The sequence below is a fragment of the Marmota monax genome, unplaced genomic scaffold (genome assembly GCF_021218885.2).
Source record: "Marmota monax isolate L192 unplaced genomic scaffold, Marmota_monax_Labrador192_F-V1.1 WCK01_AAM20220418_F8-fsc00010, whole genome shotgun sequence".
Taxonomy (NCBI): Eukaryota; Metazoa; Chordata; class Mammalia; order Rodentia; family Sciuridae; genus Marmota; species Marmota monax.
The window spans coordinates 481,207-493,322 of NW_026692321.1; the positions used below are offsets into that span (position 1 = coordinate 481,207).

The window sequence follows — 12,116 nt, forward strand, 5'->3', positions numbered from 1 at the left end:
GGCAGAGGCTGGGAGATCCCAGCTTTTGTGGCCTGTGGTGTGTGGGGGCTCTAGTGCAGGACGTGTCCTGGGCCCCCCGGCTGCAGGGCTCGTGGCAGTGACCCAGAGTTCTGGTCTGTAGCCTCAAGTCACATAGCCGTGGCCCCCAGTTCAGATGATGGCTCGGTTCTTTCCCAAGGGTCTCAGAACGGATGAGCCTGACCCAGTGTTCTCCCCAGCGAGGGCTGTGTTCTGGTTCTGCTTTCTCCACGGGCTGCTCCTGGCTGAAAGCAAGTGTCCATGAGATGAGACTACTGAACTCCATCTTGAAAGAGATGTGACAGGCCGAGGGGTTTTCCAGAGCACAGAGGCGACCAGTGACTCTAACAAGGAATGTTTAAAATGAACTTTTTAAATGCCAGTTTCCACGAAGCCCTTCTGGTTCCCTGCCTCACTGAGAAGCTCGGGGAAGGAAACCCATCCTCGTCCAGGAGGCACGAGCTCGGGCTGGGGACCTTGCCGTGCCCCTGTGCTCAGTCCATTTTTCCTGGCCTCTTTACTCTTTGTTGTTGGTCTGTCCTGGACACCTATCTTGGAAACTTGTGTTTCTGCTAAAAGAGTAACGTGTGATTCCTATTTATTATAGAAAATTGAGAAAATATTTGGTTCAAATGAAAACACCCATGATCCTACCATGAAAACACCCATAATCAACCACTGTACCTCCCTGGGTGGTTTTCCGTGTGGGGTCAACATATGAACACGTGCACATCCATGTGCACTCTGAGCTTTATAAATGTGCTTATTTAAACAAAAGGAGAGCATATTCTAATATATTTGCAGAACCCCTTTTACTTCATAATTTATCATGAAACTGCTACGTGTCGGTATATGCTCCCTTAGGATTCTTGGTGGACTTGGAGTTCTCGTTGGCTGGTGTATACCATATGTTTTTAAAACCAACCACCTTGGCTTGGCCCTTGGATATTTTTATTATTAGAATCATCAGGGCACTGAGCATTCTTTTGCATTTTACACCTTACTTGCCACACTACGTTTTCAGGGTTCTCGTAGGTACGGCCAGCTGCTGTCCTGAGAGACTGTCATGCGTGGACTCTGTCCGTCCTGAGAGAGCCCATCCCAACCTCTGGACCCAAGCATCGCGCTCCTTACTCTCCTGACAGATGCCCATGCTCGTGTCAGAGCCTTGTGGAAATGTCACGGGCTCTGTCGTTCGGATACCTTAACTTCTCCGACGCTCGGTTTTCTTATCTGTAAAGTGGGTCTGGTTGGATCTGGGGTAGGGGTTAAATCTAATTATGTATGCGCCCAGGCGCCACGCTCCGTCACCAGGAGGAGTCTGTGTCTCCCTGCCTCCTGCCCTCTTTCCAGCCTTCTCCCTTTCCCGTTTGACACCCGCCTTTGCTGCTGTCACCATGGAGTTTGAGGCCTGTTTCGATGGAGCCTCTGCTGCTTCAGCCTCACCCCTCGCCCCTCACCCGACTCCCTTCAGGTCTGGGATTCTGTCCACAGTGGATTTTGTTTCTCAGAGACGTGTATCCACATCCCCTTCCCCGAGCCAGGCTTGGGCCGTTGCTCCTGCCCCTCCAACTCAGCAGTGGACTCCTCCTCCGTATTCGATGCCCCTTCCTCCAGGAAGCCCCTGCTGCCCTGGGAAGGACTGGGAGAGCCTCCCTCGGGGCCCTGCAGTGCCCCTGCTTGCCTCTGTGAGGCGCTGCACACAGGTCCGTGCAGTTGCCCGGGAGCCAGTCTGTGTCCCCGAGGCCCCAGCTCTCTGGGGCCAGGTGTGCTGTTGGCTTTTCACCCTGGTCCTCTGTGGCAGTGCCTGGCTTCCTGCAGGAGATAGGGATGGGGTCTGAAAGGAAGCCTGGTGGCCGGGTAGGCCTCCAGGGACACACACGCTCTTCGCCTGGGACTTCGTTGGTCAGGGTGCGGCCTTGCTCCCAGGGGAGCTGGGAGGGGCTCCCCTGGACAGCCAGCTGGCGCCAGGCATCACCTGGCTGGCCTTGTCTCTGGCCAGTGCCTCCTCCTTGCCGAGCTAGCAGCTCTGGAGCAGCAGAGCCTCGTTCCCGTCTGTGAACCAGCGTTCAGGGGGAGGGAGTGCCTCTGTGGGAGCTCCATACGGAGTCAGCCAGTGGGCTGCCCCACCATGATGTCCAGGTGTCCGAGCCACAGTGGGCCCAGAGAGGGACCCTTGGCCAAGTCCAGTCTGGGAGGCTCCTGGCTCCCATGCTCCAAAGAGGTCCATGGACTCTGACGGCCCTGGCACCAGTGGGAGCTGTCAGTTGTCCTGGGAGGGGAGCGCTGGGGCAGCGTGGGAAAGAGGAGTAGGTGTTGACCTGGCTCCTGATCATGCTGGCAGCCAGCAGGCCCTGGTGTGGCCGAGGCTCAGCGTCCGGCACCTGTGTGTGTCCCTGATGCCCATGGCACCTGTTGCCCACGGTGGTGCACTGAGTTCTCTCCTCTTTCTGAGTCCAGGCCTCGGTTTCTGTCTCTCCTGCCTTGCCCGTGTGTGGAGGGGTCATAGGGAAGGCAGCCTGGATGCCCTCGAGGTCCTGACGTGGTAGGGGCGCTGTCAGACGTTGCCCTGCTTTGAAAACACATCATTATCTGAGCTGAACGGGCTCTGCTCGTGTTTGGCAGTGTCAGCTGCCATCCCCACATTCTCAAGGGCCACACACAAGGCTTTTCACCCTGTGCAAGGGTGTAGCAGATATTTAGATACCAGACTGGCTGTCCCTGTCCCCTGCGAACCTGACATAAGAAGGACTGGGAGTCAGTGCGTTAGCTAAATAAGGAAAACCGTTGGAGGAGAGAAAGGCTCCGAGTCTCCCCTCGCCTCCCTGTGGGGCTTCTTGCCCCCTCAAACGTGGCTCCAGGGAAACTCTCAAGAGCAGTGGGTGCAGAGCGGGGATGTGGCACAGTGGGATGCCCTGGCTGCATGCCAGTGGGGTCGCAGGAGAGCGTGGGGTGTGCACCTGCACCCTCCCTCACCTCTGAGCTGCCTGAGCCCAGCCTGGGAGAGGCTGCCTGAGGCTGCACCTGCGCCAGGTGGTGGTGGTGTGGAGAAGGGGCGAGTCTTGTCCCTGGGAGGCAGGTACAGTGGCCACTCTGGATCTGTTCAGGTGAGTGCCTGCTCAGGGAAGGTCTGTGGATGCAGCAAAGGAGCAGGGTCAGCCGAGGATGCGTCCTGTGTGAGGCAGTCCTGGAGGGACTCCCTGCGGAGCTGCCCAGGCGCCCACTGAAGCCTCCCCTTTGCCCTAAAGAGCCTCGCTTGAAATCTGTCCTGGGAGAGGTTTGGGAGCTCGGAGGCTGGCGGCTCTGCCCTGTTGCTCTTGTTCTCATGCCCTCCAGCCCCGCCTGAGAGAGCCAGCCTGAGCAGGAGGTGGAGGCAGAGCCAGGCTCGCACAACAGGACAGAACCAAAGCAAGACACACCACGGGCGCCCACTGCAGCTGTGACCCAAGGGGGACCCACAGTGGGAAGTGGGGTTAGGATTGAGATTTCAGTGCACCAGGCAGGACTCCCCTGAACCTGTGAGATGATCGTATCATTTTCAGGTTCAATCTGTGAATGTTTTACATGACGTTAATTGATTTTCAAACCTTAAGCCAATCACATTTGGTTGTGAAGTATCTTTTGTATTTGTTGGATTTTTTAAAATTAAATTATTTATCTGATTTGTTACAAATGGTGGCAGAATGCAATTCATTTCATGTCACACATACAGAGCACAATTTTTCAAGCCACTGATTGTACACAAAGTATTTCACACCATCCGTGTCTTCATATATGAAGATTTTGTTTAGGAGTTTGGCAGCTGTGTTGGTGGAGGGGGCTGGTGGTGGTTACCTTACAGTGTCTCTGGAGGTTCAGGAAGAGCTTGCCAGGGCTGAGTTACTTCTTCACTAGAGGCAGGATAGCATGTGCTGGTAGAGCTGTCTGGGCTTGGAGCCACCACAGAGTTTTAACTGTAACTCCAACCTGATCCCAGGACAGGGCCACCCAGCACATGTCCACCCAGCACAGGGCCACCCAGCACAGGGCCACCCAAGTCAGGGCCATCCAGCACAGGGCCACCCAGGACAGGGCCACCCAGGACAGGTCCACCCAGGACAGGGCCACCCAGGACAGGGCCACCCAGGACAGGGCCACCCAGCACAGGGTCACCCAGCACAGGGCCACCCAGGACAGGGCCACCCAGGACAGGGCCACCCAGCACAGGGCCACCCAGGACAGGGCCACCCAGGACAGGGCCACCCAGCACAGGGCCACCCAGGACAGGGCCACCCAGCACAGGGCCACCCAGCACAGGGCCACCCAGGACAGGGCCACCCAGCACAGGGTCACACAGCACAGGGCCACCCAGGACAGGGCCACCCAGGACAGGGCCACTCAGCACAGGGCCACCCAGGACAGGTCCACCCAGGACAGGGCCACCCAGCACAGGGCCACCCAGGACAGGGCCACCCAGGACAGGGCCACTCAGCACAGGGCCACCCAGGACAGGTCCACCCAGCACAGGGCCACCCAGGACAGGGCCACCCAGCACAGGTCCACCCAGGACAGGGCCACCCAGCACAGGGCCACCCAGGACAGGGCCACCCAGGACAGGGCCACCCAGCACAGGGCCACCCAGGACAGGGCCACCCAGGACAGGTCCACCCAGCACAGGGCCACCCAGGACAGGGCCACCCAGCACAGGGCCACCCAGGACAGGGCCACCCAGGACAGGGCCACCCAGGACAGGGGAGCGTGAAGGTGACCCTGCTTTCTTCCTGGCTGGTTGACACCATGTCAGCTTTGAGAATTGTGGTGGAACTTTACAAAGCACATGAAGTCAGCTCAGTCAATCTTAAAACCTGCTTCTTTCTACACTTTTTATCGGTGCAATACAGTTGTACATAATGGTGGGATTTGTGACTTATTTATACTTGTGCACAATATAACAACATAATTTGACCAATATCCCTCCTTTTTAAATGTAAATTAAATTTTAATTTGTAAAGGAATTGTCCATTTTCCAAAAGATGAAAGATAGAAACCTCTGTCTCCATGGCCTGTAAGCCTGGGAGCCCGCCTGGTTGACACCCAAGGTGTTCGACCACATGGGCCTGTCCTCCCGCTGCGGAGCCCTGTGCTGCTGAGGCCAGGGGAGGGCCCTCAGGGCACCGGCTGCCAGGCGGCCATGCTTCTCCAGGAGGTGGAGCAGGGCTGCTGCGGCGAGCTCTGGCCTCCCCTGCCTGATGTCCCTGCTTGGGCCTGGCTGCCCTGGCAAGACACCTCACCCCAGGAGAGGGTGCGGATGGTCCCCTTGCTCGCGGCATTGTGGACTGAGGGTCTGACCAGACCTTCCTCCTCTAGGAGATGAGCCTAGAGACCCTGCTCTTCCCACAGTGCTCCTGTGAAGGTGTCCTCCGGTCTCAGGCTGACCACCACTGTCCAGCGGCTCCTCCTGAGGGTCCCCCAGATGTGCCTACCACCTGCGGTCTTGGTGCCACAGTCTCCTGAGCCTTTTTTGCTTGATTTTTTTTTCTCTTTTCAGTTTATTTCATGGATGAGTTATGCTAATCCAAGTCAAAAGTGGTTACGTTATACAAGCTGTGAGGCTTTTAAATTTGTGACAAGGGCCAAAAGGGAAATTCTACTTATTGTAAGGAAATCCTCACTTAAGCTTCAGTGAGCCACAAGCACTTAAAACCCATGAACCTTCAGCTGATCGTCCCCAGCCAGTCCCGTCTCTACCAGCATCTGAATTACTAGTTTCTTTTCATCGTAATCATCAGCGATCCCCTGGACAGTGGTGAGGGTCTCTCTGCTGAATTCTCATGTGGATAGAATCCTGAGAGCAGCAGGCAGCAGGTCCTCATCCTTCTTGCATCAGCAGAGGGATGGAAGAGTGGAGGTTCTGGATGGCAGACGTATGATGTGATTCCTTTTCCTTGGGAAACGGCCCGTGGACGGTGGCTGCTGGAAAAGGCAGGCAGGGAGGGGACAGAGCATTGGGAGGCGAGGGGGCTCGAGGGGAAGGTTGCTGAGTCCTTGGTGGTGGCTCAGTGACCGGGGCCTTTGCTTGATATTTTGCATGGAGAGGGCTGAGGGTTTGGAACAGCATGAGGAGGTGACCGGGGACTTGGAGCCTGAGGAGGACAAAGAGCAGTTCTTGTCAGTTGAGCCCTTGGCTGGCGTCCACTTCTACTAAGCTCTGGACAGTGCACTCTCATGTTTGATTACTCGTGTGGAAAGCAGCGGCTGGGAGGTAGTGCTGCTGTTAACTGCACTGCTGCAGGAAGGATGGCTGAGAGGTTGAACAGCTCGGAGGGCGGCCAGTGCTGGGATCGCGGGAGTCAACACAGGCCCGAGCGCTCTGCTGTGTTGTACAATAGGACTCGTCCTAGGAACGGTAATAGAATGTGTTTTGAGGGCTCAGGGCAGCCTGGATGTCTTGGTGTTCTTCGCTGCTACCTGGAGATGTGCACATTTAATGTGGTGCTGGGGCTTGAACTGGGTCACACTGCAATCCTCCTGCCTCGGCCTCCTGGATATGGGGCCTTGCTGTTTTGATGATCAGGCATGAACGTGTGGAAGAGTCTTTTGCAGAGCCTGTTGGCATTCTGCAAGCTGGAGCTGCTACAGGCAGAAGCGTCCGTGGTGATCTCAGTGTCTTCTCTCGTTGCTTAAATTTTAGTGCCTTGGCCAATAGGCCTATAGCTCCTGGTCCTTCGGCCTCTCAGGACAGATGACTGACATGGGAGTGTGGCTCTGACACGTGTGAATGAAACTGTCACCACCATCAGAGAGTAGCAGAAAACCACCTTTACCTGACACTTGATGAGAAGTACAGGGAACAAAAAAATCAGAACGGCGTCCTCAACAGTTGGAGTTATTTAATTAGACAGGTGACATCAGGGTTGATGAATCATTAACACATGGAAAGAGCAATTAGCTCTTTGTTTCTCAATGTTATCAGGCAGAAAGCGGTTCTTAAGGTGGCTCTTCCTTAGTAGAATTTGCAGAGGATAATCCCTGTTGTGGTGCTTTCAAACAAGGTCTGTACAGTTAGGCTAGTTGTCGATACTCGTGGCCTTGATTTTTGATGAGTGTTTGGGCGCAGGTGAGTAGATCTTGTGTGGCACATGGCAGGTGAGAACAGGGGTGGGTGCACTTGCAGTCCCCAGGCTCCTCTCTTTCCCGGGGTCCTGTGCACGGTCTCAGGTGTCCTGCTCTTGTCCTGGCATCTTCCGCTCTTCCTTCCTCCATTTGTGCTTGTGAAAGCCTTGAAGTCCACGCCACTCCTCCTCAGGCGGCGGGCCCCCTGTGGATCTGACCGCTCTCAGGAGGGTCAGTCGGGCTCCACAAGGCGGGTGAGCAAGAAAACCCGAGGCAACGGAAGTGACGTGATGGAAGCAGGCCGAGTGTGTGAGTGGTCAGGGAAGACCCTCGAAGAGGACATGGAGTGGCTGCTCAGTGAGAGAGAAAGCAAGCCACACAGGCCCAGTACTGGGCAGAGACAGCTGTGGCATTTGCGTAGCTGAAAGGATGGGCCCAGGGCCAGAGCACGGGGTGCAGAGGTGGGGGGCGCGGGGAGGAGAGGCAGCAGGTGCCAGCTCGCATGGGCTGGTGGGCGTGGGCGCTGCAGAGAGCAACCTGCAAGGCTGCTCCTTGCTTGCTGCAAAGAAAGCACGGGGGCCGGGCAGCAAGAGCCGTGTTGGGCTGTGGGAGCCTGGAGCCTGGGGCCGCGGGAAGCCAGCAGTCCAAGGGGTGGTGCTGCCGTAGAGTTGCCAAGGGGCTGAGGGCTTAGCAGTGGGCACTAGGGATTTTGAAGTTGGACAAAAGGGTCTTGGTGGCACCATCTTCTGAGAGAGGGAGATCTGGGGACCATCTGTGGGTAAAGCTGGCAATTTTGCTTGGGCCAAAATAAGACTCAGATGCCTACGTGAGCTACGTGAGCTCTCGCCAGGCTGCCCTCCACGTGCGTGCACACGTGTGTGCCTGTGTGGGCTCGTGTTAGTTGCATGGAGTTCTTAGCACTGTGTGATGGGGGTCGCCTTTGCTTTGTGGAAACCCTTCTAATTCTCATGAGCACTTTATAAGGTCATCCTTGTTCTAAAAGCAAACGCGGCTGCCCAGAGAGGAGCACTAGCTCTCCTGGAAACAGGGCTGGGTTTTGACCTCGTCTTCCAGCTCCAGAGCCTGCCAGGCTCTGCCAGGCCTGGCTCTGCCCCCTCGAGGGCTGCAGGTCAGGGTTGCTCTGTCTAATGGTATCTCAGGCTGCAGCCAGGTGCTGGATCAGACTTCCCGGCAGTGGCTCTGTCCTCTTGGATCTCCTCACCCTTCTCCCAGGACCCATAAGACACGCCCAGAGCACCCTCCTTCTGGAACATGGTTCTCAGGAGGCGTGGGGCAGGTGTTGGTTCTTTCTTGTCCCTGCCAGTGTGTGTGGAACCCAGAGCACCTGGGCTGGGGCTTTTGGGGGTGATTTCTCAACCTACAGTGTTCAGGCGAGCTTCCCAAAGGAGTAGACCGTGTGCCCATCTTGCAGGTAAGCTGAGGACCGTCTGGCCAGTGAGGGGACAGGCCCTGGGAGGCCTCGAGGGAATGCTCAGGTGGTGTCTAACTCTGGCAGGCCTCAAAGTGGGCATCTGGGAGGTGGCAGGCTCAGTGGAGACCCGGGGCAGCAGGCAGGTGGCAAAGTCAAGCTGGGGAGTGTGCAGAGAGGTGTTTGGCCACTCAGCTGCAGGGCAGACTACCAGGTACAGAGCAACTGGGGGTCCTGTCTGGTGTTCTAGGTGAGGCCTGGGTTGGGAGCCTGCAAGGGGAGGGGGCTCAGCAGTGTGAGGTGTGGGTGGAGTCCATCTGATCTCCGGGGTGTGGAGAGAGGTGGCTGGGCATGGGGGGCATCTCTGCAGAGTGTGTGTGCAAGAGTAAAGCATGTGGTGTGAGGGGCACTGGGCTTGGTCCTACTCGTGCTACAAGGGAGGGCTGTTGCCATGTCACTTTAGCAATGGCAGTGAGCTTGGTAGGTGGAGGAGGAGACTGGAGCCTCTGGCTGAAGGCCTCAGTGTAGCAGAGGCCAGAGTGTCTGACCAGACCCTGACAGAGCAGTGTGGAGTGGCCAAGAGCAGAGGAAGGTGGCCAGGTGCATGGGACAGTGAGACAGGATGCAGGTGGTGGGGTCTGGGCTTACTTTGTGGATGGAGGGGAACAGCCATGTCCTGCTGGCCAGTGGTTAGGGTGATGTGACATCTCGGGAGGTGACAGTGGGACCCTGGCGGGAACGTCCCATCATCCAAGGAGGAGAGGGGAGGATTTGTATCATGCAGGGTGTGGGGGGGCGGGGTACATGGGTACATTGTCTGCAGAGACAGACAGGAGGGACCTGGGCAATTGGATCTGAAGGGTGGCATGGGAGGGAGAAGGGCCCTGCACCGTTCCACCTGGCAGGCTGGAACCGCAGAGAGCCACGTGGTTAGAGGCAGGGTTGGGGGGAGGCCACAGTGAAGTGGGGGCCTTTCCAGGCAGCCCAGCCTTGTGCAAAATGGGGTGGGGGTGGTGAGTGCTGCTCTTCAGGATTCCCTCTGCTTGCTTTCTGCACGCGCCTGACCACCGGGCAGGGAGAGCAGACTTTGCTCCTCTGTGCAGGACTCAGACATTCCTTCCCACTTGGGGGGTCTCGACCCTGTCTCTCAAGGCTGAAGCTATGACAGGCCAGAGTTGGCTCGGCCTTGTGTTCTCAGGAGAGTCGAGAAGGGTCGTGGAATATGGGGGAGCTGTTCCCACCTGCTGGCCAGGATGTCTGGCTCAAAGCTTGTGGCCTGAGAGTAGAAGCCACCCTGACCATCCTTAGGACCCAAGGGGTTGGCCAGCAGAGCCTCAGGGGTGGCACAGAGGTCATTGGCTCGTGCTTGTTGGGTGAACTGCAGGGTGTGTCTGGTGTGAGCTGCGCAGCCCCCTGGGGGCCCTCTGCCTGTCACCCTGGTCCTTGGCACTCTGCACTTTTATACCTGAGCTTCTCACCACGGGGGTAGGTGGCTTGCAGCCCCAACTACCCCACACTGTCCCTGGGATCCTGTCTGCCCCACATACAAGCACACAACCCCTCTCTGAGTCCTCCAGGGTCCTTCCTGGGGTGTTCTATCAACAAGAGATCCCACCTTCACTTAGGTTTGGGGTGGCACTGTGCATGCTGATGGTGCTTAGCAAGCGTTTGCTAATCTGAACGAACTCTAAGGCCTGCGTTTTCTGTCTCCAGATAAAGCCGGTGCAGCACTGTGACATGAACGTGCCTTCCAGGTGGCAGTCCTATCACCGCCTTTCCCGAAACATTAAGTGAGTACAGTGTCGTGGGTGAGGACTCAGCCCTTGCCGTCGCTCCTCGCTCCTCGGAGAGAAGCCTCCCACGCGGCTGACTCTCCTCTCTCTCCAGCAGGGACTCCCTCCCTGAGCGCCTTCTCTATGCTCCACATTCTTTCTTCTCTTGAACCCTGAATTAGGGAAGCGACCCAGTGGCTGAGCCAGTGTTGACAGCACAGTTTTCCTGGGGATGGAGAAGTAAGGGCTCTTGAGCTGTAGGTGGTGGGTTTGTTTCTTAATCCAGCAGTTCCAGCTGTTGGGTGTCGAGAGGAAACATTTCCACCACCGTGAGCTCTCACTCCCAGGGCCCTTTTGGAGCCAGCTGGTCCCACCAGGTGTCCCTGAGAGGGGACGTGTGAAGCTGCATGCTCGGGACACGTCATACTGAGCAGGAGCTGTGAGGCCCAGCGCCCTGGGTGGGGTCGTGGCTGAACACGCTGGACTGGACACAGGGCTGTCTCCTGCTCTTCCTCTTGGCTCTGGGACTTTCCGTGCTTTGACTCTGGGCTTGCTCCCTGGTTGGTAGAGCAGGACAGAGGCAGCTACCTCGAGGTGGGAGGACGGCCCGAGGTGACCTGTGCAGAACCCACCCGAGCTCATCAGGGATCAGACTTCTGTAGGTGGCCCTAAGCCACCTTAAATCCCTGAGGGGGAGTTCAGGTCGTTCCTCCCTTTTGCCATGTTTTGCCCCTAAAGAAAAAGTCGCGTGTGTCCTGGATCAGGAGCTCAGAGTTGCGGGACCTGGCAGTGGCCGGGCTGGCCCGACTTAGCCCCTGCTCCCTCTCACCTGGGACCAGGGACTGGGCAGGGGGCTGGGGACCATCTGCCTGACCAGCACACCGCAGCTGAGAAGCCAAGAGGAGACCTTGTCAGTCAGCCGCGCTCAGCTCCTCGGGGACCTTGGAGGTCCGGGGAGCGTGCCTGGAAGTACCTTACCCTGGGCTTCTGTGACGAGCCACTTAAACACATGAGGTCTCCCATGGTGCTTCAGGAGTATGAGAGCTGTTTCGAGACAATTAAAGGCCCAGGGTTTCTAAATTCCTGTTCTGTAGAATGGTAGGGTACCCAGTGACTGTGGGTCCTTCCTGATAAGACCTCGTCCCCAAGGCTGCACTCCATGGGCACGGCCCGACATGGCCGACTCTTGCTCGGCAGCTTTTCTCCATATGGACCCCGGCTCCTGTAGCATGTGCTCATCTCTGTATCGTGGACTCCGAGTTCCACTAGATGGAACTAAACAGCCATCGAAGTGAAGGAAAGACCTGAGCACGATTGCTTGGAGACCTCATAACTGCAGACAAATGGCTTAGGAGGGAGTCTTCCCTGTTTCAGAGGGAGAAGGCTCCGACCTGGCCGTGGTGGCCCAGGCCTCTGGACATGTGGCTTGTGGAGTCGGTGTTCTGAGGCTGCCCTGCAGTGGAGAGGCTCTGGGGTCCCTGGCCTGCTGGGTGGGAGTTAGCTGGTGATGCTGGGAAGCCACTGTTTGGAGGCTGAGGTCAGGGTCTGGTCCTGGTCTGGGCACTGGCTGTGTAGCCTGAGGTCCCCCCACCAGTGTTCTCCTCCACCTCCTCTTTCACAAAAGTGACAGGAACTCTGAGACCCTCTCCTGGCTCAACTTAGATTGCCATGAGACATGAAAAGGTCAGGTCAGGGAACCTCGGGAGGACAGGGTTGGGGACCTTTGTTTTGTTGTTCACTTAGAAATGCACTGGTGGAAGGTGACCAAGCCCTAAGGGTGGCCTGGGAGTGAGTCAGGAAGGCCT

General features: G+C 57.1%; 1 protein-coding gene across 1 annotated transcript in view; it reads left to right on the forward strand.

Annotated features, from left to right (window-relative positions):
• The window catches only part of Dcdc2c (doublecortin domain containing 2C), a 67,109-nt gene that overhangs the window by 7,257 nt on the left and 47,736 nt on the right, over nucleotides 1–12,116 (forward strand). The window contains exon 3 of the mRNA XM_046441686.1: nucleotides 10,253–10,329. Within this exon, the coding sequence (XP_046297642.1) occupies nucleotides 10,253–10,329 (77 nt within the window). The remainder of the gene's footprint in view (nucleotides 1–10,252; nucleotides 10,330–12,116) is intronic.